The sequence below is a fragment of the Cervus elaphus genome, chromosome 2 (genome assembly GCF_910594005.1).
Source record: "Cervus elaphus chromosome 2, mCerEla1.1, whole genome shotgun sequence".
NCBI classification, from domain to species: domain Eukaryota; kingdom Metazoa; phylum Chordata; class Mammalia; order Artiodactyla; family Cervidae; genus Cervus; species Cervus elaphus.
The window spans coordinates 17,385,892-17,411,744 of record NC_057816.1 but is presented as its reverse complement, the minus strand read 5'-3'; the positions used below and the strand labels follow the sequence as shown (position 1 = coordinate 17,411,744).

The following is a 25,853-nucleotide window of genomic DNA, read 5'->3' as shown; positions in this document are numbered from 1 at the left end:
TAGCCTGCGTGATTTCTTCCTTGTCCCTACAAAGATCCCTGAGGTTGGGGAGATGCGTCTGTGGTCTTCCTGCCCCTCTCTTTTTTTTGACCTTAGATTGCTTGCTCACCGCTGGGGACTGCTTTTCCCCTCACAGGTTTGGCTGTCCTCCTTCCTTCAATCAGGATTTACCATCACTGATTGTAATGGAGATGGAAGAGTGAGGGGTGGGGAGGGAGATGGGGAGAGTGACTGCCCCCCAGCCCTCAGGGTTTTGGGGTGGCCCTGATTCCCTGAGGGCGTGCTGACAGCAGTAGGGGCCGGAAAGAAAGAGTGACTCGTGTCTCCCTTTCCCCCTTTACTTCTCACACTCCACGTTTGGCTTCCTGTGAGAAGAAATGGCATTGATCTTCTAGATTTTCTTCTGACTCCCGAGCTCTTCTCTCCCGTGAGTGCAGGTCATTACAGCCCGTCCTCTCAGCTCTCTCTGAGCTCTCTGTCCTCTCGGGGTGACTCCGGGTGTCGCCTTTGTCCTAATTGCACAGGCACTCTGTTAGGTGAGCTGCTACCGCCACTGCACAGCTGGGGCAGGAGGAGACTCCGACACCGGTCTCCTGTCCCAACAACCTTGGTTTCTCTGTATCTTAAGCCATGGAGACACTGGCTGCAGGTGTCCCGGGCTTTGCCAGATTGCCCGATTTGGACACTGACCATCGTAATCCACTTCTGCCCTTGCCTGTTCTCTCATGCGACCATGAAGTCTGAGCCCCGTCTGCTGCTGAAATGTGGGTGGATGACAGCCGTTTGCTGCTGTTAACTGCAGGGTTCTGCCTGACTCTTGGCAGTGGAGTAGCTGATCTCAGGGGGCACTAGGGCCCTGTCTGGCTGGGCCTGTCTTTCCTGTGGGGGGTGGGGTGGGGGTGGGGACAGTCAGGGGTGGGGTTGCTCTCCCCCCAACCCTTTTAATCTGCTCCTGTACTTTTCACTTAAAGGTCTTAACTGTGATGCTCCAAGAACTTAAGACACGGAAGCTGCTTTCTTCTCCAGACTGCCTTCCCCAGCTTGAGGGCCACATGACGGGTTCACCATTAAAGCCTGTCTCTCTCCCTCTCCCAGGTCCTCTGGTGGCCCGGCAGATGGCCCTCCCGCTGCGGGAGCTCTCCACTGGGGCTCTTTCTTCCAGGAGCAGCAGGGAGGCAGGTGTCAGGACCTGTGCTCTGTCTTCTCCGGGGCAGCTGCTTGGCTTTCTCCAGCTCCTCCTCCAAAGCTCCCTCGTCTGTGCACTTACCTGTGCCTCTCCAATTGTCCCTTCCAGGACACATCTGCCTGCACCCGGGAATGCTGCTGCACCTGAGAGGCTGGAGGCTCTGAAATACCAACGGATAAAGAAGCCCAAAAAGTCATCCAAGGGCTCCTCGAAGTCAAAGAAACGATCCGGTAAATGTGGAGAGGCGTGCTATCCCTCCCTCCCCACCCCAACCTGCCTTTACAGATCCCAGCTCTGGGTTCTCTGCAGAGTCAGCTCCTCTAGTGTGTCTTCCTCTTTGCTTCTCTTTAATGCTAATTGCCAAGTGATATACAAATAGAATTTTCATATCAAGAAAGGAGAAAAATAAGGTTAAAATCTGATTGTCCTCCCAATTTTGTTTCATCCAACCTAGGGACCATCCTTCTTGGGGGCATGTGTGTTCAGAACCCTTTTGTGCATACACCTTTAGAAAATAATGGCATTGTTTTAGTGTATTTTTAAAAATATTTAGTTTTGGCTGCACTGGGTCTTTGTTGCTTTGCACGGGCTCTCTAGTTGTGGTGAGCAGGGGCTACTCTTTGTTGTTGTGTGCGGGCTTCTCATTGTGGTGGCTTCTCTTGTTGTGGAGAACATGCCCTAGGGTCACGGCTTTAGTAGCTGTAGCGTGCGGGCTTAGTAGTTGTGGCACACAGGCTCACTTGCCCCGTGGCATGTGGGATCTTCCTGGACCAGAGATCGAACCTGTGTTCCCATCACTGGCAAGTGGATTCCTATCCACTCTACCACCAGAGAAGTCCTAGTGTATTTTTTTTAACAATATAAATAGAACTTTTCCCCTCAGTCTGCCATATGCCTTGGACAGATCCCTGTTTCCTTATGTATTTCCTCTTATCAGGCCTCTGGTTGGACATGGGGTTTCTGGGGTCCTACTCAGTGTTAATCTTAAAGGAAATCACTCCTGAATATTCATTGGACTGATGCTGAAGCTGAAACTCCAATACTTTGGCCACCTGATGGGAGGAACTGACTCATTTGAAAAGACCCTGATGCTGGGAAAGGTTGAAGGCAGGAGGAGAAGGGACAACAGAGGATGAGATGGTTGGATGGCATCAGCTACTCAATGAACATGAGTTTGAGTAAACTTTGGGAATTGGTGATGGACAGGGAGGCCTGGCGTGCTTCTGTCCATGGGGTCACAAAGAGTCGGACATGACGGAGCAGCTGAACTGAACTCAGTGTTAAGGGGTCGCTGTGGCATGGACTCAGTGTCTGAGGTAGGGGCAGACTTCTGTCCATGAGTTAGAGTGAAATTGCCTTATTTCATAGAAAAGACATCTCTGCTGAAATGGGTGCTGTTTACCCAGCAGTTGTACACAGCTTCTAAGATACTGCAAAAATAGTTAAGCCTTATTTCAGACTTAGAAAACTCCTTACTATTTATCACATGCTCTCATTCTACCTGTGGTTTTTGGAGTGCTGTGACAGGCTGAGAAGACCACTGCATGGCTTCCTTGCTGGTCTTTCTTATCTACCACAGAGATAGAATATGGAAGAATGAGACACGGAGGCCCTTGCATTTCCGGGATGCAGTGAGCTCTCAGTTCTCACTTGGCCTCTGGGTGGTACTATTATCCTATCAGTTTATAGCTGAGGATACTGAAGTTTAGAGAAACAAATTTTTTTATGTTTTTGGAAGAGAAGAGTCCAAAGCTGAATTTTCAACCCATTTAAGCCCATTCTATCTATCTACCTATATATTATTTATCTATCATCTGTTTTTTGTTTTTTGGCAAAAAAAAAAAGTCCCATGAGATGCCCATGTTCTCTTTTTTTATTTAAGTGGTCCTGTCCCTGGTATGTGTTCACAACTCCACAGTGCTCTGTCTTTAGCCCAGCCTTTGTCTATGAGCTGGTCTCATATTTCTGGGTGCCTGCTGCCCATGCTGCTGGGTGTTCTGTCTCAAGTTATGGATGATCTTCCACGTCTGCTTCTCTCGGTTCTTGCCTAGTCTCATAAAAGGCTCTCCTCCCCACCCAGTCACTCAAGCTCCTTGATTCCCCTTCTCTTCTCACATCTTGTCCATCTCGTGAGGTCTGTTGACTCCACTTTGTCTTTTAAAGATGTTTTTGATATGGATCATTTTTCGAGGCTTTATGGAATTTGTGACATTGTTTCTATATTTTTTGGGGTTTTTTGCCCACAAGGCATGTTGGATCTTAGCTCCCCAACCAAGGCTTGAACCCGCACCCCCCTGCACTGGAAGGCAAAATGTTAACAACAGGGAAGTCCCCTGTTGACTAACTTTTTAAAACACACACTATATCTGTCCCCTTTTCTCTGTCTCAGATGCTAAAGCCTAGTTCTCAGTCATTCCCATCTCTCCCCTGGACCAGAGCAGCAGCCTCCTATCTGGTCCTCCAGCCTCCGTCCCAGCTCCTGCAGTGTATTCAACACACAGTGGCCAGAGTGGTTTTAGAGAGCCCCGTGAGTGTGCGCGCACACACGTGCAGCACACGTACACACACACTTCTGGCTAAAACTTCCGGAAGGTCCCCCTGCAACCAGAACAGGCTTCTGCCTGCCCGCCCTCTGCATGAGTGTGGCGGCCCTCCTTCAGTCTCCAGGTCGTGTTGCGTTTGCCCCTCGCTCGGGGCTGTCACACTGAGGGAACACTTCTCCCCGAGGCCTGTGGAAGGTTCGTAATGTGAGACTCACCTCGGTATTGCTCCTTCAGGGCAGAAGCAGCGCCCCAGATTTTCTGTCTCAGGGTTCTGTGCTACCTTTCTTGGTAGCACTTGCAGCATCTGAAGGGTTTACGGGTGTGGTTTTCAAATCTCTATTGTCTCTTCCTCCCCATCCCCACGTTAAAGTATAACCTTCCAGAATGAGAGGGCTTCACTTCTGTGTCCCCAGAAGCACCATGCGGCAGAGGGATGGCCTGGCAGTCCAGGGTGGGCCAGACCTGACTATGATGCAGACAAGTAAAATCTTGTGAGACATGCGTCCCTACTTGTGGGAGGGGGTGGGGGGTAAGCGTGCTGAGTCCCAACCCCATGCCTGGAATGATGACCTGGTATCCAGGAGGCACTGAGAGAGATGGGTTAATGTTTCTTTAAAATGGGTAAATATTTCTTTAAAAAAATAGAAAAAAAATTAGATGAAAGGTACTGAATATATTCAATATTAAATACAAGATGAGGGATGCTGCTTGACTAGATCTGAGTCTGCAGGAGGTGCAGCCACGCCCACCCTGCTTTCCGGCTCCCACTAGAGCAGCACTTGGGGTGGCCGGGGCACTGTCTTCTCTGTTGCACTTTCTGCTCTGGTCTCTGGGCAGGTGGGTGACTCCAGCGTGTGGCCCTGGGGGCCAGGCAACATGCCCTGCCGGGGACAGCAGGGGTGCACCGCTGCCTTCTCACTCTTACCAGACTCTCCTCCTTTCCTGTCTTGTTCACACCTGCTCCCCACCCCCACAGATGGTTCTGCCTCCCAGGCTCAGCACCTTCCAAACTCTCAGGTCCTGTGGCCCGACGAAGCTGTCTGCCTCCGGAGGAAGAAGAGACATTCCCGGCCCGACCCCTTCGCCCGTCTGTCGGACTTGTGCCACCGTCAGCTCCCGGAAGACCAGAAGGCAATACTCAGTAGCGTGGAGCACGATGACCCCGGCCACGCCACTCTGCTGTGATGTTGCCACTTAAGTGGCCCCTGAGCGAGGCTGCTGGTTGAGGGGCAAGGGTGGGCATGAGGCAATGGGTGTGCGGGGCTTCGTCCTCCCCTGCCGGGGGAGCGGTGGCCCAGCTGTTGGCCTCCAGGGCTGTTCAGACCCTGGCTCCGCTTGTTCTTCCTCTGGTCTGAGTGGGCATCTCTTCCACCTCCCAGCCTGCTGGCCTCGTGTCTGGAAGAGAGGGCAGAGGGCACACCGGCCGCCATGGCTGTGGGTGGAGTTTGGGAAGTGAACTGGGGACAGGGAGAGACCTGCCTCCTCCCCCCCTCTCCCCACTTCACTAGATGGATTTCCCCACTTCCTCAGCTATCAGTGGAGTGAAAGCGAAGCAGTGGCTTGCATCATGCTCTGCTTCTGTCGAGTTTCTCGAGTCCTGAAAGAGGGCTGTACTCCGCCGTCTTCCAGACTCCACATATATATAGCTATAGATGCAAGTGTGTATGTGTGTAGTTTGTGGGTTTCTCTATGTATATATATGTACGTGGGAGCAAATGCTGCTCACTCCTGTGGTCAGTGGAGGAAGGAGGGAGGGGGCAGCTGGCGTGTGGGCTGGGCAAGGAGGACTGGGGGGAGCTGGCGGGGGCTCTGGTGTCCGTCTCGGGAATGAGTCCCCCTGAAATGGGGTTCACGCCTTCTCAGCTGGGTCCCCCATTTGTCTCAACCTTGTCGCATCCAGGGCAGAGTGAGGGCTTGCCACGGTGACTGCTGCCCACTCCGGGGGCTCAGCAGTCCATTACCATGGAACTAAACACTGCCTCCATTTCTCGGTCCCGGGCGGAGAAGGGTGGCTGGTGGGCGGCCAGGCGGGCGTCTCTCTTGCTTTCATGGTCTGGCTTGGAAGTGAAGCTGCTTAACAAGCGGGGCTGGGGGTGGCCCTGTGCCCAGACTGGAGCTCCTCATTAGCCCCTGGGGTCCAGCCGGGCCCGGAGCCCTGTGGCCAGGGGCCTCCTGCTCCAGAGCCATCTGTGCCGAGCACCCAGCGCTGCGGCTCTATTTATATCCTGTGCCCTGCGGAGCGCTGTTCCAAAGCTCTGATTGGATTCCTCCTCTCCTTTTGTGGGAGCTAATTCCCCAGATTGATTAATTGCCACGTGTGGGGAGCCCTCCCACACTCCTCTCCATGCTCCCCATGTGCCCCCCTGCAGACCTGAACTCCCACAGGATGGGGTCAGATAAAGCTGGGGGCCTGGATACTGGGTTCTGGGGGTGCTCTGGGCACCCCCACCTTCCTCCAGGGCTGTTTGTATAGAACTGGCTGAGGGCTGGGGTTGAAGGTGAAAGGGATGGGAGGTGGGAGCCGGGCTCCATCCTTTCTCTGTTGAGCTCTCTTCCTAAGTCAGACTCTTAGCACCCAGAAGCCTCTGCGAGGTGGTCTGACGGCGACAGGAGAGGCCTCTGTCTCTCGTGCGTGCGCAGTGTATGCTGCCCTCGGCGGGCAGAAGGCCTGTGTGTGGCTGGGGTGTGTCTGGCCTCTTTCTCCTCCTCTTGCGCCAGAGTCTGCCCTTCTGGCTACCCGAGAATCATGGTGGCGATCAGGTTCCTGCAAGTACCTCCTTCTTGGTGCTGCTGTCTTGGTGGGTTTGGGGACAGCCCCTGTCCCCAGTTACCTGCCTGGGTATTGGCCCCGTCGCAGCACTGGACACTTCTCTGGCTCTCAGTCTGGGGACCTTGGCAAGCTAACCTGAGTGTGGGAGCATCATCCCCCTGGGAGCATCCATCCTAGGGGTGAATCCTCAGCCCAGTGCTTCCTTCTCACGCCCGCTGAGTGGGGACCCATTCCACCCTTGGGGCTCTGCCTCACACATCACACAACTACAGTTTCTCTCCAAACATGACCATCGTGGAGAAAGAAGTGGCAGGAGCAGTGTTCATGGCTGTGCCTCGTCCACTGCCCACCACTGACCTGGTGGAACCTGCCCCTTCTGGCCAATGTACTTCGCTGGGCACCATGTCCAAGCCCCACCCGGGCGGCGGCTCCAGCGAAGCAGCGACTCTGCTTCCTCCCCGAGGCAGCACTACCTCTGCCGCTGTGCCCGACGGGGGGCTCACGGGCACCTCTACTGGGCCCAGGGGTCGGTTGTGGCCTTTGTCTGTACTCTCATGGTGGCTGTTTCTTGAGTGGAGCAGGTCCTGGAGGACTGTGTGTGCACCGTCAGGGCTGTGTGTCTTCAGGGTGAACTAGGCCGCCCTCTCTGAGCCCTGTGCTGGGGCTGTAGGCCCTGAGGTTACAACAGGAGAGGAGACAGAGGGGATGGCATTCAGGGCCCTGCCATGCGCCGTCGCCAGCGGTAACAACGGTGCTGACTCCTGCCTGCCTGCCTTCCCCCGGCCAGGCTTGGTACCTCAGCACAGAAGACCAAGTGGTTGGAGCTCTGCTTTTTGCCGGCCGCTGGGTGTCAGCTGTGCTGGGCGTCCCCAGGACTGGGGAGGGGCACCAGGCCGACCTATCTCTCAATAGCTTTGGACTCATTACTCCTCCCAAGAGGGCTTCCTTCTTGTGACAGTGGACGTGGACGTGGGCATTCCTGCACCCCGGGGAGCTGGTTCAGCACTTCCTGTAAGGACTATGATGGAAATCGGCAGAATACAGTCTGCTCTGTCCATGAGGTGGAGACAGGACTGTTAGAGGCGCACGCTTCAGTGCTGGATGTGTGCAGGTGTGAATGTACGTGCATGGGGGTGCAGCCATTTCTAAGGACCAGGTGCCCTTTGCGCTCTGCCCGTGACCAAGTGCAGTGACAACTCTGAAGCTTCTTCCAACTTTCAGGCCCCAGTCCATGGGAGATCAGGTGTCCTCCAGACTGCCCCTCGGCCCATCTGGTAACCTTGCCTAGAATTAGCCTGCCCTTCCTCCTGCATCGTGCCTGGAGGCTGCACTGTTTCAGGCTAGGTGACTTGGAGACCAGGGAAAGGCCGAAGTGCTGCCCGAGGGAGCCTGAGGCTGCAGCTGTTTGGTGGAAAGCAAGCAATAAGGAGAAGGTAGGGCCTTGTCTTGATTTGCTGGTGGTGTCAGTGGGGTTGAGTATGGACACAGCCCAGCACTCAGTGGTGATCTCTGTCTGCAAGCCCTCAGCCTGTCTCTCTCAACTTTTCCCAGACGTGGGTCTGAAAGGGCGACGATGGGCGGGCAGGGTCTGCCCCCACTTTGAGGAGGCCCATGACCCATGATCCTGTGCGTGGGGGCGTCTCAAGTAGGGTGGACTGGAGTCACCATTAATATTTTTCAATGCTGTCTTTTTTTGATTTGGTATCTAAAATATTTGGGGTTAAACTGATTTCAGCTGTTTTCCTGTGCCCTTTTCATACAGAGGAAATCTGGTAGGATCAGATGTGAAATTTCCTGACTAGGCTTTTTTTTTTTTTTAAGGTTGACAAAATAGCTTCAGGGAGGAGGCAGACTTCAGAGAGCAGCAGGGCGACCTTGTCACTCTCCAGGATTAGAATTCAGAGCCCAAGTGGGCATAGCTGGAGCTGTTAATTCCAGTTTTGTTAGAAAAAGCCTTTTAGGGGATTGGGGGTGGGCTGGGGAAGAACTGTACATAAAGTACATTTTATTACCATAGGGAGAAACATAGGGAAGGAAAAGCTAGTGGCTAATCTGGGGCTTGCTTTGCTTGCATGTAATGGAGCTTTGGGGGGCAGGGATTGTTGGGGAGCAGCAGGGAGGCAGAGGTAGGTAGGGGCCTGGGGGGCCCCTCAAGGAAGTGGGCATCCTTGATCAGCTCTTTCTTCTCCAAATTAAGGGAGGCTGGAGCTTGGAGCCCCCCGGGGCTGCACTGCTGCTCTGAGAAGAGTTGCTTTCAGCAACTGGGAGTTTGGTTGGGGTGTCCACCACCATACCACTGACCAGCAGTGAGTCCACCTTGGTCCCGTACTTTACTTCTGGGGCTCTCATCAATGCTTCCATGAGCAAATGGACTATTTTGCATGTTGGTTTCCTGAGAGGGTAGAAGTGTTTTCATGACCCATTCTAAGCTGGAAGAATAAATAGGTTGAGTCTGATCCTTAGACAGTCCCATACCCCGGGGTGTCTGTGTAGGACGAGGAAGAGTGAGGCGGATGTGCAGACAGCCCTGCTGGCGCCCGTCCCTTCCAGATGAGCGGCGCATCTGGGCTGCTGAATCCTCGGTAGACAGCAGCCGTTAATGACATCACTGGGCCAGTCTTCCTTGGTGGGTCTGAAGGAGCCTGAGGAAACAGTGTTTGCTCTGGATTGCTGGTGGGGAGAGCTGGGCCGGGTGGTAGGGAGAAGTGCTGCAAGTTCTCCGCCCCTGGCCCTGGTCCGTTGCCGTCTGTCTGTCCCAGCCCCCTTGATGGTGACACAAACAGCTGCTGGGCCTCTTGAATCTTGAAGAAATGTGTTCCACCAGTCCCACCAGTCTCTCCCTGGCACTGGATTCCCTGGCTTTATTTTAGGACCAGGCCATGCTCTCCCTTCTGCCCCAGATACACACCAGTTACCTCGTTTCCTTCCCACCCCACTTCTTCATGGCTCCAGGGATCCTGACCTTGTGCGTGGTTTGCGACGGGGAGGTGGCTGGGTAGGGAAGGGAATCTGAGAGGGGAGAAGGGTTGGGCTCGTGGCGGGTGGTTTCCATTTTCCACCTTAGAAGCCCTGTGAGCGTGCTTCTGACGGTGTGTGGGGTTTCCACCCGTGTAGAGGGAGGGGGCCGATGCCGACTCCTCGTGTTGGTGATGAGGGCTGAGAGACTTTTTGCCCGCTCTTGGCTTACAGCATCTAAGAGATCTTGTTTCTGGCATGGGGACAGATGTCCTTATAGCCATCTTGCAGTTCTCTGAAGGGAAACTGTCCATCACTCTCATTGGAAATTTCTATTACCTGCTGAGAACCTGAAGGGTCTGTCATGAGCGGACAGTGTCCTGGCTGGGGCAGAGAGGTGGGGCTGTCTCACCTGGCCCTCTGCAGTCACCAGACTAGCCTCCAGCCCCAGGCGGCTATCTTGTCCATGTTCCTTTCCTGGGCTCAGGAAGTAAGAGTGTATGTGTGTGTGTGTGTGTGTGTGTGTGTGTGTGGCGTGTTCTGTATGTATGGTGCCTATGTGTATGGTATGTGGTGTGTATGTGTGAGGGTGGTGTGTGTGGTGTGTTTGTGGTGTGGGGTGTGTGTGTGGGGGGGTATGCATTTGAGTGTGCTGTGTGTGTGTACAGGATTTGTAGGGACACACTAATTTGCCTGAGTAGCGTCAGGCTTAGCAGGCCCTCTTTTTCGTTGACTCTTTTCTTTGCGAGGCAACTCCTCATTTGGTAGGAGGGTGAAATTAGTAATATGCCATCTTTAGTGTATTTTTTATGGAGATTGTATATAAAATTATATAAATATATATGATTTGTTCTATTTTAAGGAGAGAGGGGAGCTTATGTAAGGGGGTGGGTGGGTGCAGGGACCGAATGCAATAGATGTGGTTGGGAGCTGGGGCCTCTGGGGAGTGGGAGTTGGGAGGGCAGCGGACCACAGCCGGGGAGAGGAGCGGGTTTGTGCCTTCGGCACACGCATATATATGAAGTCTAGCTAGCTAGCTTGTCTATATATCTATATATCTATATGCAGTCATAGTTTGCTTTATTTTTGTACTCGTGCTTAGACATGTTTGGAGCACGACCACCTGGGGTGGCCTGGGTTCTAGCTCACGCCTTGGTGCCCTCTCTGCCTACCCGTCCTTCCTCCATGCCTCATCTGTCTTTTGAGACATTCTCTGTTCAGAGTCGCTTGGGTCTTTCTGATGGAAATATGTACATATGAAAATTTAATTTTAACAAAGCCTCCTTCTGGCACCTGGCCAGGGACTTCTAGAACAGAGCAGAGTATCGTAGAGTCTGACCCAGAGCTGGAGCTTCTGGGGGAACAGGTACTCACTAGCATTTGAGCAGGAAACTGTGTGCCCTGAAGAATACCTCTCTGAGAACTCAAGACCTCACATACGCTGCAAGGATCTCGCACCTTGCGGCTCAACAGTTGTCCCTGGGTGCTAGCTCCTTCTCTGACTTGCCAAGGGTCATGTGTTTGAAGCTGGTGCAGGGCCACACAGTGCCGGCAGCCAGGAGACACCCGTGGGTGCAGTCTCTGCTTGCATCCCACTCATCAACTGAAGAGCCAATACTGACCCCTCCTCCCCAAGCAGGGCGTCACATAGGCCAAGAGGTTTTGTCTTAGGGAACTCAGTCATTTAGAGGAGCTTGCATGCCTCAGCCATGGGTGGGGCTTTTTTGCTTTTTTTGGAGTACCATGGGAAGAGGGTGAGGGTGCAGCTCGGGTCTGACCCCTGACCCTTCTCGTGCCTCAGTGTAGCTTTAAGGGGTCCTGGCATTCACTCAGGCCTGTCCTTCAGCCCTTGGCATACTGGCTCAAGATGCTTCCCGTTTCCCAAGGCACTGGAGGACAGTGGTCTCTGTCCAGTCTGTGTTGGCGGAGCTCCAGCATGGGGTCCAGTGGCCGTGGCCGTGCTTGGCAGGTGACCAGTTGTTCCTGCAGTCTTCTCAGGAGACCAGGGGAGGATGCAGCCAGATGTTCCTTGTAAGACTTTTCAGGGAGGCCGGGCAAAAAGGGCAACACAGTCTCTGTCCTGTTCAGCCTGCCCGAACCTCCATGACCAGAGGGCTTTCATTACCGTTCTTTTGGCTCTCGGAGCGATCCTCTCTTTCTCCACAGACCCTGTCCCGCTTCTGGTATCCTTCATCGCAGTACTGCACTAGGTCTGGGGTTACTCTGAAACTGCTTCTTTTCACATGAAACCCAAGGTGTGGTCCTTCGCACCAAGGAGTCACTGCCCTCAGCCTTCCCATCCCACCCCTCTACCTCTAACTGGAGTCAGTATTGGGAAGAAAAGTGAAGACAAGTGACACAGCCCTACCTTGAAACATTAGAGCTTGGAGGGGTTGTAAAGTTTATCTCTACCCTGAGCCTCAGGAAGGTGGGAAAGGGTAGGTAGCCCAGCCAAGACCTCCAATTTCTCTGCGGAGCCGGCCTTTCACAAAGGCACGTGAGACCAATGGATGATGGAGATCTGATTATATGTAAACGAACAGCATCTGCCTTTGAACCTCTCAGTTAACAGGACAGGTTGGTGGGACGAGTGTGCTGACTCGGTCTTTGAGGCCACCCCACAGACTGTGCCTGTGCCTTGGTGCCCACGTGGTGGGAGGCACACCGAACCCTGGTGCTCTTCCCCTTTGGTGGGTGCTGAGGGTGTCTGTGGAGTTGTTTTAGTTCTGCTGCCTCTGTCTGCTTCACGGAACCAGGGTTTGGAGTGGACAGAGGCACTGGGTGTTCCTCACCCAAAGTTGGCGTGGGTGTATCCTTCCCCCTTGGGCATCAAGCAGTAGTTGGGGAAGTGGGGTTCCCACTGCCCTCTGGCCCTGTATCTCCTCTCTGATGCAGGTGTTCGTGACACTTTGGGCAACGTCAGGGCAGTAGGTGGGAGAGCAGGAGAACCCATGCAGCACATTGCCTGTCCGTGAGGGTCTGGCCCCGATGTTGGCCTGGGGTGGGGGGGGGGGTCTCTTCTGTGCCCAGGGCCTGGGGGGACACTCTGCACAGTGGTCTTGATCGCTGGGACTTTAGACTGAACGGCTGGTTTAGGGAAGAACAGCAGTTTAAAGCCCCCCTTGCCAAGTTGTATACATCAATCTCCAAAGGTCTTAACGCCTTGTTCAGACTTCATTTCCGAACTGCCATCTGTGGGGCCAGAGGAAGGGGCACGAGGCGGGGGGTGCACTCCCACCAGTGGCTCCTTCTTTCCACAGCCGCTGACCTGAAGGGGCTATGGCAGCCTCACGTCAGTGACGCCTGGTTCCTCTCGTCCCCGACTTTTTCTCTTCCACCAGGAGACACTTTATCACCCTGGGTATGATTCTTCCATAGCACACCGGGAAGCAATGTGTGTGGATTTCTTTTCCCTGTTTCACCCAGTGGTCTGTAGACACACAGAGGGTGGGCCAGGAGGGGTCCCACAGCCACCTCCCGAGACCCCAACAGCTCTGCGCCTCTGGATGTCCAGGGGCCTCTCGCCTCATTTCTTCTAGGAATCTGAGTACGACTCAGCGTGCTGGTGGGAGTGCCTGCTCTCATGGCACACTTTTTCCTTCTTCAACTTTCTTTGGGGGTTTTCCCCGATCCACGCCAGGTCTTCTTGTGAAGACCCTTCAAACCTCGTTTCCATTTCTTGAATGTCGATACTACCACGTAACTGCGCTAGGGTGCTTTATGGTGCTGTTCTTGATGAGGCCAGCTGGACTGAACCTCCTTCGTCCCACTGGTTCCTTAAATCTTGCTGTATTTTGTCCTCTATTTTTCCCCTGGGGGTTTGGGGTGGGAGACGTAGGGGTGGCTTTTGTGTTCTCTCTCTCTTCTGTATGTATGCACTGGGTAAAGTCGGTAATCATGGGCAGCTGACTTCATGGTACTGGTTGGCTGACTTTGGTTAACTATTAAAGACAAATCAACAAATTGTACAGCTGCACACAGAACACCTTTGAGTGTGAATCTGAATGGCAACTAGAGGCTTACTTTTTGAACTTCAGGTATGTAACTCAAAAGTAAATAAAAACACTATTTTTTCAGTAAGCTTTTTTTTTCTTCTAAGAGACAACTTAGAAGTCAAATGATAAGAACATTTAACCGGTGCTGTACCAAAGCCTTATATGAACATAATCCTACACTCTGTACCACCTGTCTCTGCTGAGTACCCTGTTCTGTCACCCTCTTCTCAAAAGCCTGGGAATGCCAGCATGTGCCAAGCCTGGGGCTGGGTCTTGGGAACCTGTGGGTCAAGGAGACCCCTTGGAGCAGAGGGTAATGGTGAAGATGGAACACCATCTGCTTCCTGAGTAGACTCTGGGAAGACACCAGGCATTTGTGTGTGTGTGTGTGTGTGTGTGTGTGTGCGTGTGTGTGTGGGGGGGGGGACTGGGGTGTGTGTACATTCGTGTGTGGGTGTGCTACAGGTGCACAATGCCAAAGTGAATGCACCAACTGGGGGCCTGAAGGGGAGACCCAGGCTGGCTCTGGAGTGGGCTGGTTGTACTGAGAGGGGAGGGTACCTCCTCCTCCCATTTCCTGTCTCCTTCCCTGTCCCCTCTGTCAGGGAGTGGAGGTTTATGGAAATAGCTACACTCTCAAGCAGGTGCTTTTTCCTCAAGATCTCCAAAGTCTAATCATTTATAAAGGGCCTGTCCAAGAGGCAGGCACCGTCAACCACCAAATCACAGACTGCCAGGACAGGGAGGGACCTTCCTTCCCCTCAGCTCTGGCTGCTTTCTTGCAGAAGGGGTTCCTCCTGCAGGGTCCCCTGACCACCTGTCCTGGGCCTCAGCCTGTTCTAGCTGTCACCCTTCAGGCTGCCTGACCCCTTCTTCCCTATCCACACAAAAGACCCAGCCAGAGGTGCCCCTTGACCATGCCTGCTCTGTGGCCTAAGCAATAAAGCCTGCCCTGCCTACCACAGACAGTGACCTTTGGCCTTAGGCTCCTGCCAGTTGAAGGCTGAGTGACACCCCAGACTCAGTTAGGAGAGGATGTGTGGCCAGCCTTGGCTCGGGTTGCCATGCTGGGCTCCCCTCGCTGGCATTTCCAGGCTTGCCAGATACTAACCAATGCATCTCCAGTAACACTGCATGTTCATATCGTGAGTTAAAGAGCAAAACAAACAAACACAGACATGGGCAAATGAGCAAAGGGAGAAGAGAGGGCACACAGGGAGACGAGATGTGTAGCCAGTGAAGGAATGCTGGGAGTGTTGCAAGTGAAAATTCAAGAAGTTTAGGGTTTAACTGCTTCTCATGTAACATTACTCTGCTTCAGAAATGTTTTGTATTTTGATAGAAATAAACATTTGCTAAAAAAGTTCATTTTCTAACTTTTATTTATACCTAGGAGTTCATTTCTGGTGGTATCTACTCTCACCTCTGGCTTTTGGTCTCCCTGATCAACCCCAGATTTTACTTATGGCTCAACAAGATTGTGGAAGGATTTAAGGCTAGAGATGAAGGAAGTTCTCTTTATTCACTGAGCAGGCGTGCCCTGAGGGCCAGTCACATGCATCACCGTTCCACTCACTCAGGATCTATCATGAGCGAGCAGGCAAGGCCTCTGCCCTTCCAGGAGACAGACAGCAAGGTGATAGTGCTAAGGAAATCACAGCCTGTAAAACAAGATGTATTAGGTTGGTGCAAAAGTAATTGTGGTTTTGCATTATTGAAATTTGCAGTTTGATATTGGAATACATTTTAAAATGTGGTTATGTTATACATCAAAATAATGCACATTTCTTGCTTTATTTTTTTTTTGCTAATGACTTATTTCTTGCTGTTTATATTTTATACATGTTTTATACTATGGCAGTGATGTTAGACAAAAAGCAAATTTGAGTGATTTTCTTATTCCAGTTCACAATGGGTCTTAAAGCAGTGGAGACAACTCGCAACATCAACAACCCATTTGGCCTAGGAACTGCTAATGAAATATAGTGGTTCAAGACGTTTTCAAAGGAGACAAGAGCCTTAAAGATGACTAGCGTAGTGGCTGGCAATCTGAAATTGACAATAACCAACTGAGAGCCATCAACTTAGCTGATCCTCTTACAACTACATGAGAAGTTGCTGAAGAACTCAATGTTGACCATTCTGTAGACATTCGGCATTTGAAGCAAATTAGAAAGGTGAAAAAGCTCAATTAGGGGGTGCCTTATGAGCTGACTGAAATTTAAAAAAAAAAAGTCATTTTGAAGTGTCTTCTCTTATTCTACGCAACAACCATTTCTTGATGGGATTGTAACATGCAACGAAAAGTGAGTTTTATATGACAACCCATAGTATGAAAGAAGTTCCAAAGCACTTTCCAAAGCTAAACTTGTACCAGAAAAAGGTCATAGTCACTGTTTGGTGATCTGTTGCCAGTCTGATCCACTATAGCTTTCTGAATCCTGACAAAATCATTATATCTGATGAGTATACTCAGCAAATTGATGAGATGCTCCGATAACTGTGGTGCCTACAGCCAGCATTGGTCAACAGAAAAGGTCCAATTCTTCTCTATAACAATGCCTGACTGCATGTCGTACAACCAACGCTTCGAAAGTTGAATGAATTGGGCTATGAGGTTTTGCCTCATCCACCATATTCACCGACCTCTTGCCAACTGACTACCTCTTCTTCAAGCATCTTGACAACTTTTTGCAGGGAAAATGCTTCCATAACCAGTAGGATGCAGAAAATGCTTTCCAAGAGTTTGTTGAATCTCAAAGCACAGATTTTTATGCTACAGGAGTAAACAAACTTATTGCTTGTTGGCACAAACATATTGATTGTAATGGTTCCTATTTTGATTAATGAAGATGTGTTTGAGCCTAGTTATCATGATGTAAAATTCATGCTCTGAAATCACAATTACTTTTGTACTGACCTAATAGAATAAGATGGTAGGAGTTTGGGGAAGAAACTTAGGCAGGGTGAGGGGCAGGTGGAATGAGGAGGAAGTGTCGGCTGCCCTTTCAGTCACTGCTGGGGGCCTCACAGACAGAAGTCAGCCCCTGAGCAAAAGCTGAGTGCGCCACTTACAAAGTTCTTTAACTTGTAGACTTTTCACTGCACCTGAAATCTTAAAGAGCTGGGAGAAGATATGCTGACTCTTTGGTTAGGTGATGAAAACAGTCCTCGGGCTTTTGGCTGCATCTGTCCAAGTGGGACCCAGCCCTCACAAGCAGGCCCGTGGTGACATTTCATATACACGAGTCGGTGGTGCGGCAGCCGCTCTGGGCTGAACCCCAAAGGGGCCGTCATCTGGGTGGACCCAGGGGACCTGACTGCTGAGACCAGCACACCTTCCTCCCTGGTCATGGCTCACCGCCCCCTGCTTCTTAACAGCCTTGCTTCCTTGTGGTCTGCCTTAGCAGTACGCTGCTCATGTACCGGCTCAGACTATGCTTGCCTTTAGTTTCCTTTGGTCTTCAGGTGGAGTGCAAATACCAAAATGCATTTCTATTTACGCTCACGGCTCCAAGTGAAGAAAGCAGCTGCACCACCAGCCCAACAGAAACAGGGCCAGCTACAAACTTAAAAACATCTTTTTATGATATAAAGTCTCCATATAAAATGCCCTAAGAGCCAGGTCGTGGGGCTGTTGTGCCAGCGGCATACCTCCCAGTGTCTGTCTGGCTTTCTTTGCCTCAGTGAACTCTCACCATTCTCCTAGTTTCCATTTCCTGTTTCCTTGATCCTTTTTGAGTCTAATGAAAAAAAACTTTTTTTTTGATATTTCATACGCTCTGGTCTTAATTCTTAAAAGCAGGTACTTGGAGTATTTTATAGTCTCCTGTTTTCATACAAATAAGAGTGCCAACCCTTCAGACTCCCTGACCACAGGTTGTAAACTGGGACCCCTGGATTTTGTGTGGCTGAGGATATGGAAATAAATGAACCTTTCTGGCTAGATCTGTCAGCTCTGTGGCAAAGCTAAGTTTAAAAAAAATTAACTGGTAAGGAGAAATAAATAGTTTCAGTCAGAAGCCTCTTTTCTGTATTAAACTGTTATTTAAAGGCCCTTCATCTATTTTTAAATTGTCCCTAACTTCACGCTAACCCAGTGCTCCACACTTTAGAACATTCTTCCATGTGCATTTCATTTGGTACCCATGGTGACCTTAGGAATTAAGTAAGGTTCTTGTTCTCCCTTTTTTAGAGATAGGAATGGACTATGAGACCCGGTAGAATCAAGCAGCCAATGTCCCTTCTTCCCACTTCCCCTCTCTCCCTGCCCACTGCCTCTCCTATCCCTCAGTCCCTCCCTCCCTTCTTTCCATACCCCTCTTTCTTCCCCAAAGGTTAAAGGCAGCAAGAAATGACCTTAAAGAAGAGGCCTCAGTCTTGAGTCCTTGTCGGGTACTTTTCCCTCAGTCTACCTTTCAGATGGACCATGACCATGTGGCAGGATATCTGTCCCTCTGGTCAGGGGGCCTTGGACCCTTGGTTTACAAACATGGTGTCAAGGAAAGATTTCAAGATGGTTTGGTCTCTGTCAGCTGGGGGCGGTGGGAAGGATCCTTTCTCTAGGACTTTGAAATCCTAGATCTTTGATCACTCTGTATTTTTCTCCTTGACATCGCAGCCCCAGCCCACAAACCACCAGCATTTACAATATTCACTCTCCATTAGTAACTGATGAATATCAGCAAACTGTTCAACCTTCCTGAGGGAGCTGGTCTTGCCAGATTCCCTCCTTCAGAAATACGGGCGTTGGGGGTGGGGGAGGCATACAGGTTGAAACGTCAGGAGCCAGGGGTGCTGCATGGTCCCCAAGACCCCTCTTGGGCATAGGTTGAGTCACAGGCTCTGCAGTTCAGCCACTGGCCATTCGAAGAAGAGATGACATTCTATCCTGCCAGGACAGGTTATCTCGGAGCCCTTGCTCTGCGGGGCAGCACTTTCCTCCCGCCCGCACAGAGGGGAGAAGGCAATGGCACCCCACTCCAGTACTCTTGCCTGGAAAAATCCCATGGATGGAGGAGCCTGGTAGGCTACAGTCCATGGGGTCTCGAAGAGTTGGACACGACTGAGCGACTTTACTTTCACTTTTCACTTTCATGTATTGGAGAAGGAAATGGCAACCCACTCCAGTGTTCTTGCCTGGAGAATCCCAGGGACGGAGGAGTCTGGTGGGCTGCCGTCTGTGGGGTCGCACAGAGTCAGACACGACTGAAGTGACTTAGCAGCAGCCCAGAGAGGAGCAGGATGTGCCTGGGCACACACGGGGCAGGCCTTCTGCACAAGACCCTCCCCGGCTGCAGAGGCCTGGGGGTGGTGCTCAGGCCGACAGGCTGCCCCTTGGGAGGGTGTGCTAGTGGTAGCCAGTCCTCTTGAGAAGAAGAGGCACACAGCTCTTCTTTGTCCTCAGTTTGGGGCCTGAGTTGCCAACCTGCAGGCAGCAGGAGTATCGCCTGTTATGTGCACTTAGCACTCTGTTACACTTGCTCACTTTGTGTCTGCCTCACTAGTGTGTAAACTCCTCGGGGTCTGTGCCCTATCTGTCCTATTCACTGTCAGAACCTGAGTGCCTATCACAAAAGTGCAACTTACTAAAAACTTAATGAAAGAATGAATGACTACTCAGAAAACACCCGTTCTGTTTGGCATCGTCAGATGAGCAGGTTATTGGTAACCTTGGTGTGAGCAGTATCAGTGGAATGATGGAACAGACTCCAGGCTGGAGTAAGGTGAGGCAGGGGGAGTGAGTAATCAGAGACACGGTCTACAGGCAACACTTTTGAGAAGCCTAGTGTCCTAAAGTATAGGACATTTGTGTATAGTAAGGCCAACAGATGGTGCCTTACTATTTGGTGCCTGACCTTAGGGTGATTAGGGTGGGGAATAATGGCCTGGAGTGTGACGGCCTGATAAAGGCGGTGGTTGGGATGTAGACCCTGGATCGGTTGGCCTGTGTTTGAAAAGTGCACTTGTGGGCAAGTTATCTGCTCTCTCTGGGAAGTGGTTGATCCTTGGAGCGGCAGTCCCTCCAGGGTCAGCAAGGCTCCAGATGTCAAAGCATCAGAACACAGATTCGAGATGCTCAGTTAATCACAGGACAATAAATACAAAGCAAAATACACCAGGCACACAATAGCTTGTTGAAAACTAAAGATACAGAGAAAAATCTTAAAAAGTTCAGGGGAAAATATCATTATCTTCAAAGAAGCAACAATAAGATTTATGACAATCTTTCCCACATAGACAATGGAAGACAGAAGATAGTGGAGATATCTTTACAGCACTGAAAGGAACAGTCAGCCTCTAAGTGAACAATGAAATAATTTAAGTATGTGACCTAAAGTAAAACAAGGTCAGCATAGGACAGAACAGATTGTGTAAATAGAAAAATGTAAGGTGTTAATCTTAAAAATGTCTAAAATGTATTAGTAATTACATTGATTTAAAATGGACCAAATAATCCAGTTAATAGACAAGCATTGTCAGACTGGATAAAAACCCAGAACTGTATACCCTTTAGAGGAGCATATTATACAAATAAAGAGATGGGGAATAATAAAATTTAAAAATATATACCACTTAACAAAATATATAAAAATATATACCACTTAACAAAAAAAGAGAGCTGCTATAGTCATATTAAATTAGAGTCAACTTTAAGGTAAGAAATACTGTTTTTGTTCAGTAGGGCTATTTAATGATGATCAATAGCAGTTTACTTTGGCCACCTGATGTGAACAGGTGACTCATTTGGAAAGACCTTGATGCTGGGAAGGATTGAAGGCAGAAGGAGAAGAGGGTAATGGAAGATGAGATGGCTGGATGACATCACCAATTCAATGCACATGAACTTGGACAAACTCCAGGAGTTGGTGAGCAACAGGGAATGCAGGAATCCATGAGGTTGCAAAAAGTTGGACACAACTAGGTGACTGAACAACAACAACACACCAATGTTAAATTTGTATGTACTTAATAGCATACTTTCCAAAGTTTATGCAGTGGAAATTGACAGAACTAAAAGAAAAAAATAGAGAAATACACAACCACAGTTTTGGGTTTTAGCATTTTTTCTTCAGTAACTTGTATAACAAGTAAGGAAAAATTACTAAAGATACTACTAAATTCCTACAGGGAAAAACATGCTCAATCAACTTGAACTGACTGACATATGTGGACCTCTACACTCACCATCTGCAGTGTGCTTATTCTTTCAAATGCTGCCAAAACGGACTATACACTGGGCGAGAACACAACCTCAGTTCATTTCAAAAGAGAAAGCTTGAGTCGTTTTCTACTGACCGCAGTAGAATTAAATTATAAATTAATAATTAGAGTATCTCCAAAAGGTTTTCAGTTAAGAAATACAATTCTACATAACAAAGGTCAAAGAAGAAACCACAATGTAAGAAAATGCTTTGGGTTGGATGATACTGAAAATATCATTATTGTCAACTAAAGCAAAGTTCTGAGGACAAGTTTTAGTTCTGAATGTATATATTAACAGAGGAAAATAGTTGATAGTCAATGATAATGTCATCTGAAAAAACTAAAACAAACTACATCCAACGAACCTAGAAGGAAAGATTAATGGTAGAATTATCATGATTGAACACTCACATGACAATCAACAAAGCATAGTTATGTGAAAAGATTAATAATATTGACAAACCTCCAGAAAAACTAATGAAGATAAAAACATGAAAGTCATATATTAGCATTCTCAGGAATAAATAAGTAGAATCACATCAAATTCTACAAACATTAGAAAGGTATCAAAAGGTGTGAACACCTTTATGCCAATAATTTTGACTACTTAGGTGAAATGGATACATTCCTTGATAAATACAATATTTAAACTTACACAGAAGAAAGGCAAATCTGAATAATTCTCTATATATTTTAAGAAGTTAGATCTACTTTAAAAATATCCAATAAAGAAAACTAAATGGATTCACAGATGAATTTCTCAAAACACATAAGGAAGAAATAATATAAATCTTAAATTTATTCTTTCAGAGGATAGAAACAGTCAACACTTCTAAATTATTTTATGTGTTCAGCCTAACATTGATACCAATATCTGACAAGGAAATAAAAATTACAAGCCAATATCCCTTATTATCAAAGATGCAAAAGAGCTAATGAGACTACATATATATGAGGGTATGTATACATATTTATGTATATATATATATATTATGTATATGTGTATATATTTATATAAACACTGAACAAAGGGGTTTGTCACATAATTTCAGTGGTTCCCCTGGTAGCTCAGCTGATAAAGAATCCACCAGCAATGCAGGAGACCCTGGTTCGATTCCTGGGTTGGGAAGATCCCCTGGAGAAGGAAACAGCTATTTACTCCGGTATTCTTGGGCTTCCCTGGTAGCTCAGATAGTAAAGAATCTGCCTGCAATGGGGAGACCTGGAATTGATCCCTGGGTTGGGAAGATCCCCCTGGAGACGGGAACAGCTACACACTCCAGTATTCTTGCCTGGAGAATTCCATAGACAGAGGAGCCTGGCTGGCTAGAGTCAGACACAACTGAACAACTTTCACTTCTTTCACTTAATATCTGAAAACCAGTCAATATAATTCACTATAATAACAGACTAAAAGAGAGCCCTTCAATCGTCTCAATAGATGCAGAAGAAAAGTGGTAAAATTCAACACCTTTTTTGGACAAAATTCTCAGCAAACTAGAAATAGAACAAACTATATTTAAGGGAAACTACTCCAAATCTAGTACTTATTTAACGGTGAAATACTGAACACTCTTCCTCTAAGTTTAGAAACAAGGCAAAGATTGTTTATACCATTTCTACTCAACATTTTGCTGAAGATACTATCTAGAACAAAAGAGCAAGAATAAGAAACACTATAATAATTGGAAAGGAAAAAATGATCGTTATTCACCTGTGATGTGATTGCATATGTAGAAAATCCAAAAGAATTTAGAAATAATCATTATAAGTAAATTTCAAAGGTTACTGGATACAAGGACAATACAAAACATTTATTTATTACTGACTAAGCAGTTGAAATAGAATGGAACTGAAATAAGAAATACAGTTGAGGGCGTCTCTGGTGGCTCAGTGGTAAAGAATCCACCTGTCAATGCAGGAGACATGGGTTTGATCCCTGGTCTGGGAAGACCCCACATGCTGTGGGACAACTAAGCCCGTGTGCCACACTATTGAGCCTGTGCTTTAGAGTCCAGGAGCCACAACTACTGAGGCCATATGCCGCAACTACTGAAGCCTGCACACTCTAGAGCCCGTGTTCTGCAATAAGAGAAGCCACTGCAATGAGAAGCCCACACACTGCAACTAGTGGCCCCTGCTTGCCGCAACTAGAGAAAGCCTGGACAGCAACAAAAGCCCAGCACAGCCATAAATAAATAAACAAAAAGAAATACAGTTAAAAGTAGCACTAAAATAACAACTACCTGCAGATAAACCTGGCCTTCCCTGGTGGCTCAGAGGTAAAGAATCTTCCTGCCAATGCAGGAGATGTGGATTCGATCCCTGCATTGGGAAGATCTCCTGGAGAAGAAAATGGCAACCCATCCAATATTCTTGCCTGGGAAACCCCACGGACAGAGGAGCCTGGTGGGCTACAGTCCTTGGGGTCATAGAGACAGACATGACTTAGAGACTAAACAACAACAGATAAATCTAATGAGATATGCAAACTCTCCACACTGAAAACGACAAAAGCATTGTTGGTGGAATGAAAAACTTAAATGGAAAGATACAGTATGTTCAAGAATGGTAATCTCTTTTTAAAAATAGCATTTCTCACTAAGTTGAGCTACAGAATCAATAAAATACTAATCAGAATTCCAGAAGTTTCTTTTTTGGTAATTCACAATTTGAATTCTAAATATATATATGGAAGCACAAAAGACCTATAATTGCCAAGATGATCATGAAAAAGAACTTAAAAGCAGGAGAATTTCCATAACTAAATATCAAGACCAATGATAAAAATTAAGGAAAAGTGCCATTGATGTCAAAAAAGGAAGACAGATTAATAGAACAGAAAAAAGAACCCTGAAGTAGTTCTACAAGGCATTGCCATCTGTTTATGACAAGGCACTACTCCAACTGAGTTGGATAAGGATTATCTGAATGGAAAAGATAAATGAATCATTTTTTCAAAGTTAGGAGCTTTTGTTTATTAAGACATAACAAAAATCCGAAGTGTGAGAAGACATTTGTAATATATACATACAACCAACAAAAGATTTGCACCCACAAGTAATTTCCTAGAAATCACTATGGGAGACAGAAAATTCAGTTGTATGCGGGTCAGAAGACTTGTCAAGGCAACTGAAAAAATAAATGCAAATGGCAAATAGGCACATGAAAGGCGCTCAACTTGATTAAAGGAATGCAAATGAAAAATATTACCAGCTTGGCTATGATTTATAAAAAGATTAAAATGCTAAGTATTACTGAGTTCATATAAATAAACTGGAAACACTGCTGGAAAACTCTGTCCATGCCTACTAAAACTGAATATACCCATGCTTCTACCAACAGTCTCAAGCTCAGATTACACTTAATAAATATGTACTGAAACATATATGCACCACGAGACAGACCTGCATGTTCTGAGCAGTAGTATTCCTCATATACATAAAATGTCAACTACTCAAGTGCCCTTCAGGAGAAGACACGATACAGTTGACATAACAGGATAATATCCAGAATGTAAATGAATGATCCACTATATCACAGAGCAATGAGGGAGACTTCCAAACATAAAGTTTAGCAAAATAACTCACACAAAGGAAAACACACAGCGAGTATATAATTTATTTACAGTACCAAAAAAAGAAAAAGAAAAAACCCAGGTAAAACTAAACCTACACTATGAGAAGTCAAGATAAAGTTTATCCTTAAAGGGTAAAAACAGCTGGAGGGAAATGTGAGCAAATTTTTGAGGTTTGGGTAATGTTATTTTCCTTGAGCTGTATAATATTTACACAGATGTGTCAAGATTGTGGAAGTTCTTTGCACTTCTATGTAAATTATACTGCAAAATTATTATTATTTTTTTTTACAAATAGGATAGTGTGTCTCTGATCACAGTTAATTTTCAAGTTCAAAAATAAAATAAAATGATAATAAAAGACGTCACAAACCATTGCAACCAAAAAAAAGGCCAGAGTTATAACTTGAGTATCAGACAGACTTTTATTTAGGGACAGAAAAAGAAAATGAGAGAGAGAGAAATGAATACTTTTATAATGATGAAGCTTGAACTACACAATGACTATTGGAACAATTTTGCACATATATGTAGACTAACACAAACTGGTCATCCACAAAGATGAGTGTAAAATGACCTCTGAAAATTTGCACCTCCATAAAAACAACAAAAATATGGATAATCAACACTTTTAGAACTCTGGAAATTAACAAAAGCCTGGATACAGAAATAAAAATGATATGGTATTGCCATTCGTATGGCAATTCTTATGGCAATATCTATCTATTCTTATAAATATTTTAGTCCAGGGGAACGAAATTGAGATTTCCAAAATAAACCCATACATCCATGGCCAATTGGTTTTTGAGAAGTATGGCAATACCAGACGGTGGGGATGAACAATCTCTTTAATAGACAGTGTTGGCATAACTGGATATCCACATGCAAAAGAATGACAAGTGGGCCCCCTACCTCAACGACATACAAAAATTACCTTAAAATTGATCAATAACCTCAATGTAGGAGCTAAAACTATAGAACTTTTGGAAGAAACTTAGGAGTAAATTGTCAAGACTTTACCTTTGGCAATGAATTCTTAGATATGACACCCAAAGCATGAGTTACAAAAGCAAAAATAGGTAAGTTGGACTTTAAAATGGAAAACCTTTGTGCTTTAGAGAACATGACAAGATAAGTTTTGAAAAGACAATCACAGAATAGGGGAACATTTTTTTCAAATAATATGTGTAAAAGGAATTTATATTCTGAATACATAAGGAAATGTTACACCTCAATAACAAAGAGAGATCACCCAATTAAAATATGGTAAATGGACTTTAATAAGCACTGATCCAAAGATAAACAAGTGTCTAAATAATACATGGAAAGATGTTCAGCAGAATTAGTCATTAGAGAAATGCAATTCAAAGCCACAATGATATACCAGTTCACTAAGGTATCCATAACAACAAAAATAAATAAAAATCTAAGGAAATAAGTGTAATGTGTTCCTAGAGGATGCGGAGAAACCGGAACCTTCATTCACTGTGGGCGGGAACATAAAACAGTGCCGCGACTGCAGAAATAGCTCCTCAAAATGTACAACGTAGAATCAGAAAACCACCCAGCAGCTGCACTGCTAAGTATACACCCAAAGAAGTGTCAGCAGAGACTCAGACAT

At 47.5% G+C, this 25,853-nt stretch overlaps 1 protein-coding gene across 5 annotated transcripts in view; it reads left to right on the top strand.

Moving 5' to 3' along the window:
• The window catches only part of IGSF9B (immunoglobulin superfamily member 9B), a 47,201-nt gene extending 36,881 nt beyond the window's left edge, over positions 1-10,320 (top strand). For 4 of the 5 annotated variants that reach the window (XM_043873220.1, XM_043873213.1, XM_043873212.1 and 1 more), the window contains exons 19-20: positions 1,295-1,416; positions 4,706-10,320. In XM_043873220.1, the coding sequence (XP_043729155.1) occupies positions 1,295-1,416; positions 4,706-4,914 (331 nt within the window). In that variant the 3' untranslated portion in view covers positions 4,915-10,320. The remainder of the gene's footprint in view (positions 1-1,294; positions 1,417-4,705) is intronic. The other variant, XR_006335025.1, reaches the window with a different exon arrangement.
• Positions 10,321-25,853: the final 15,533 nt, after the last annotated feature.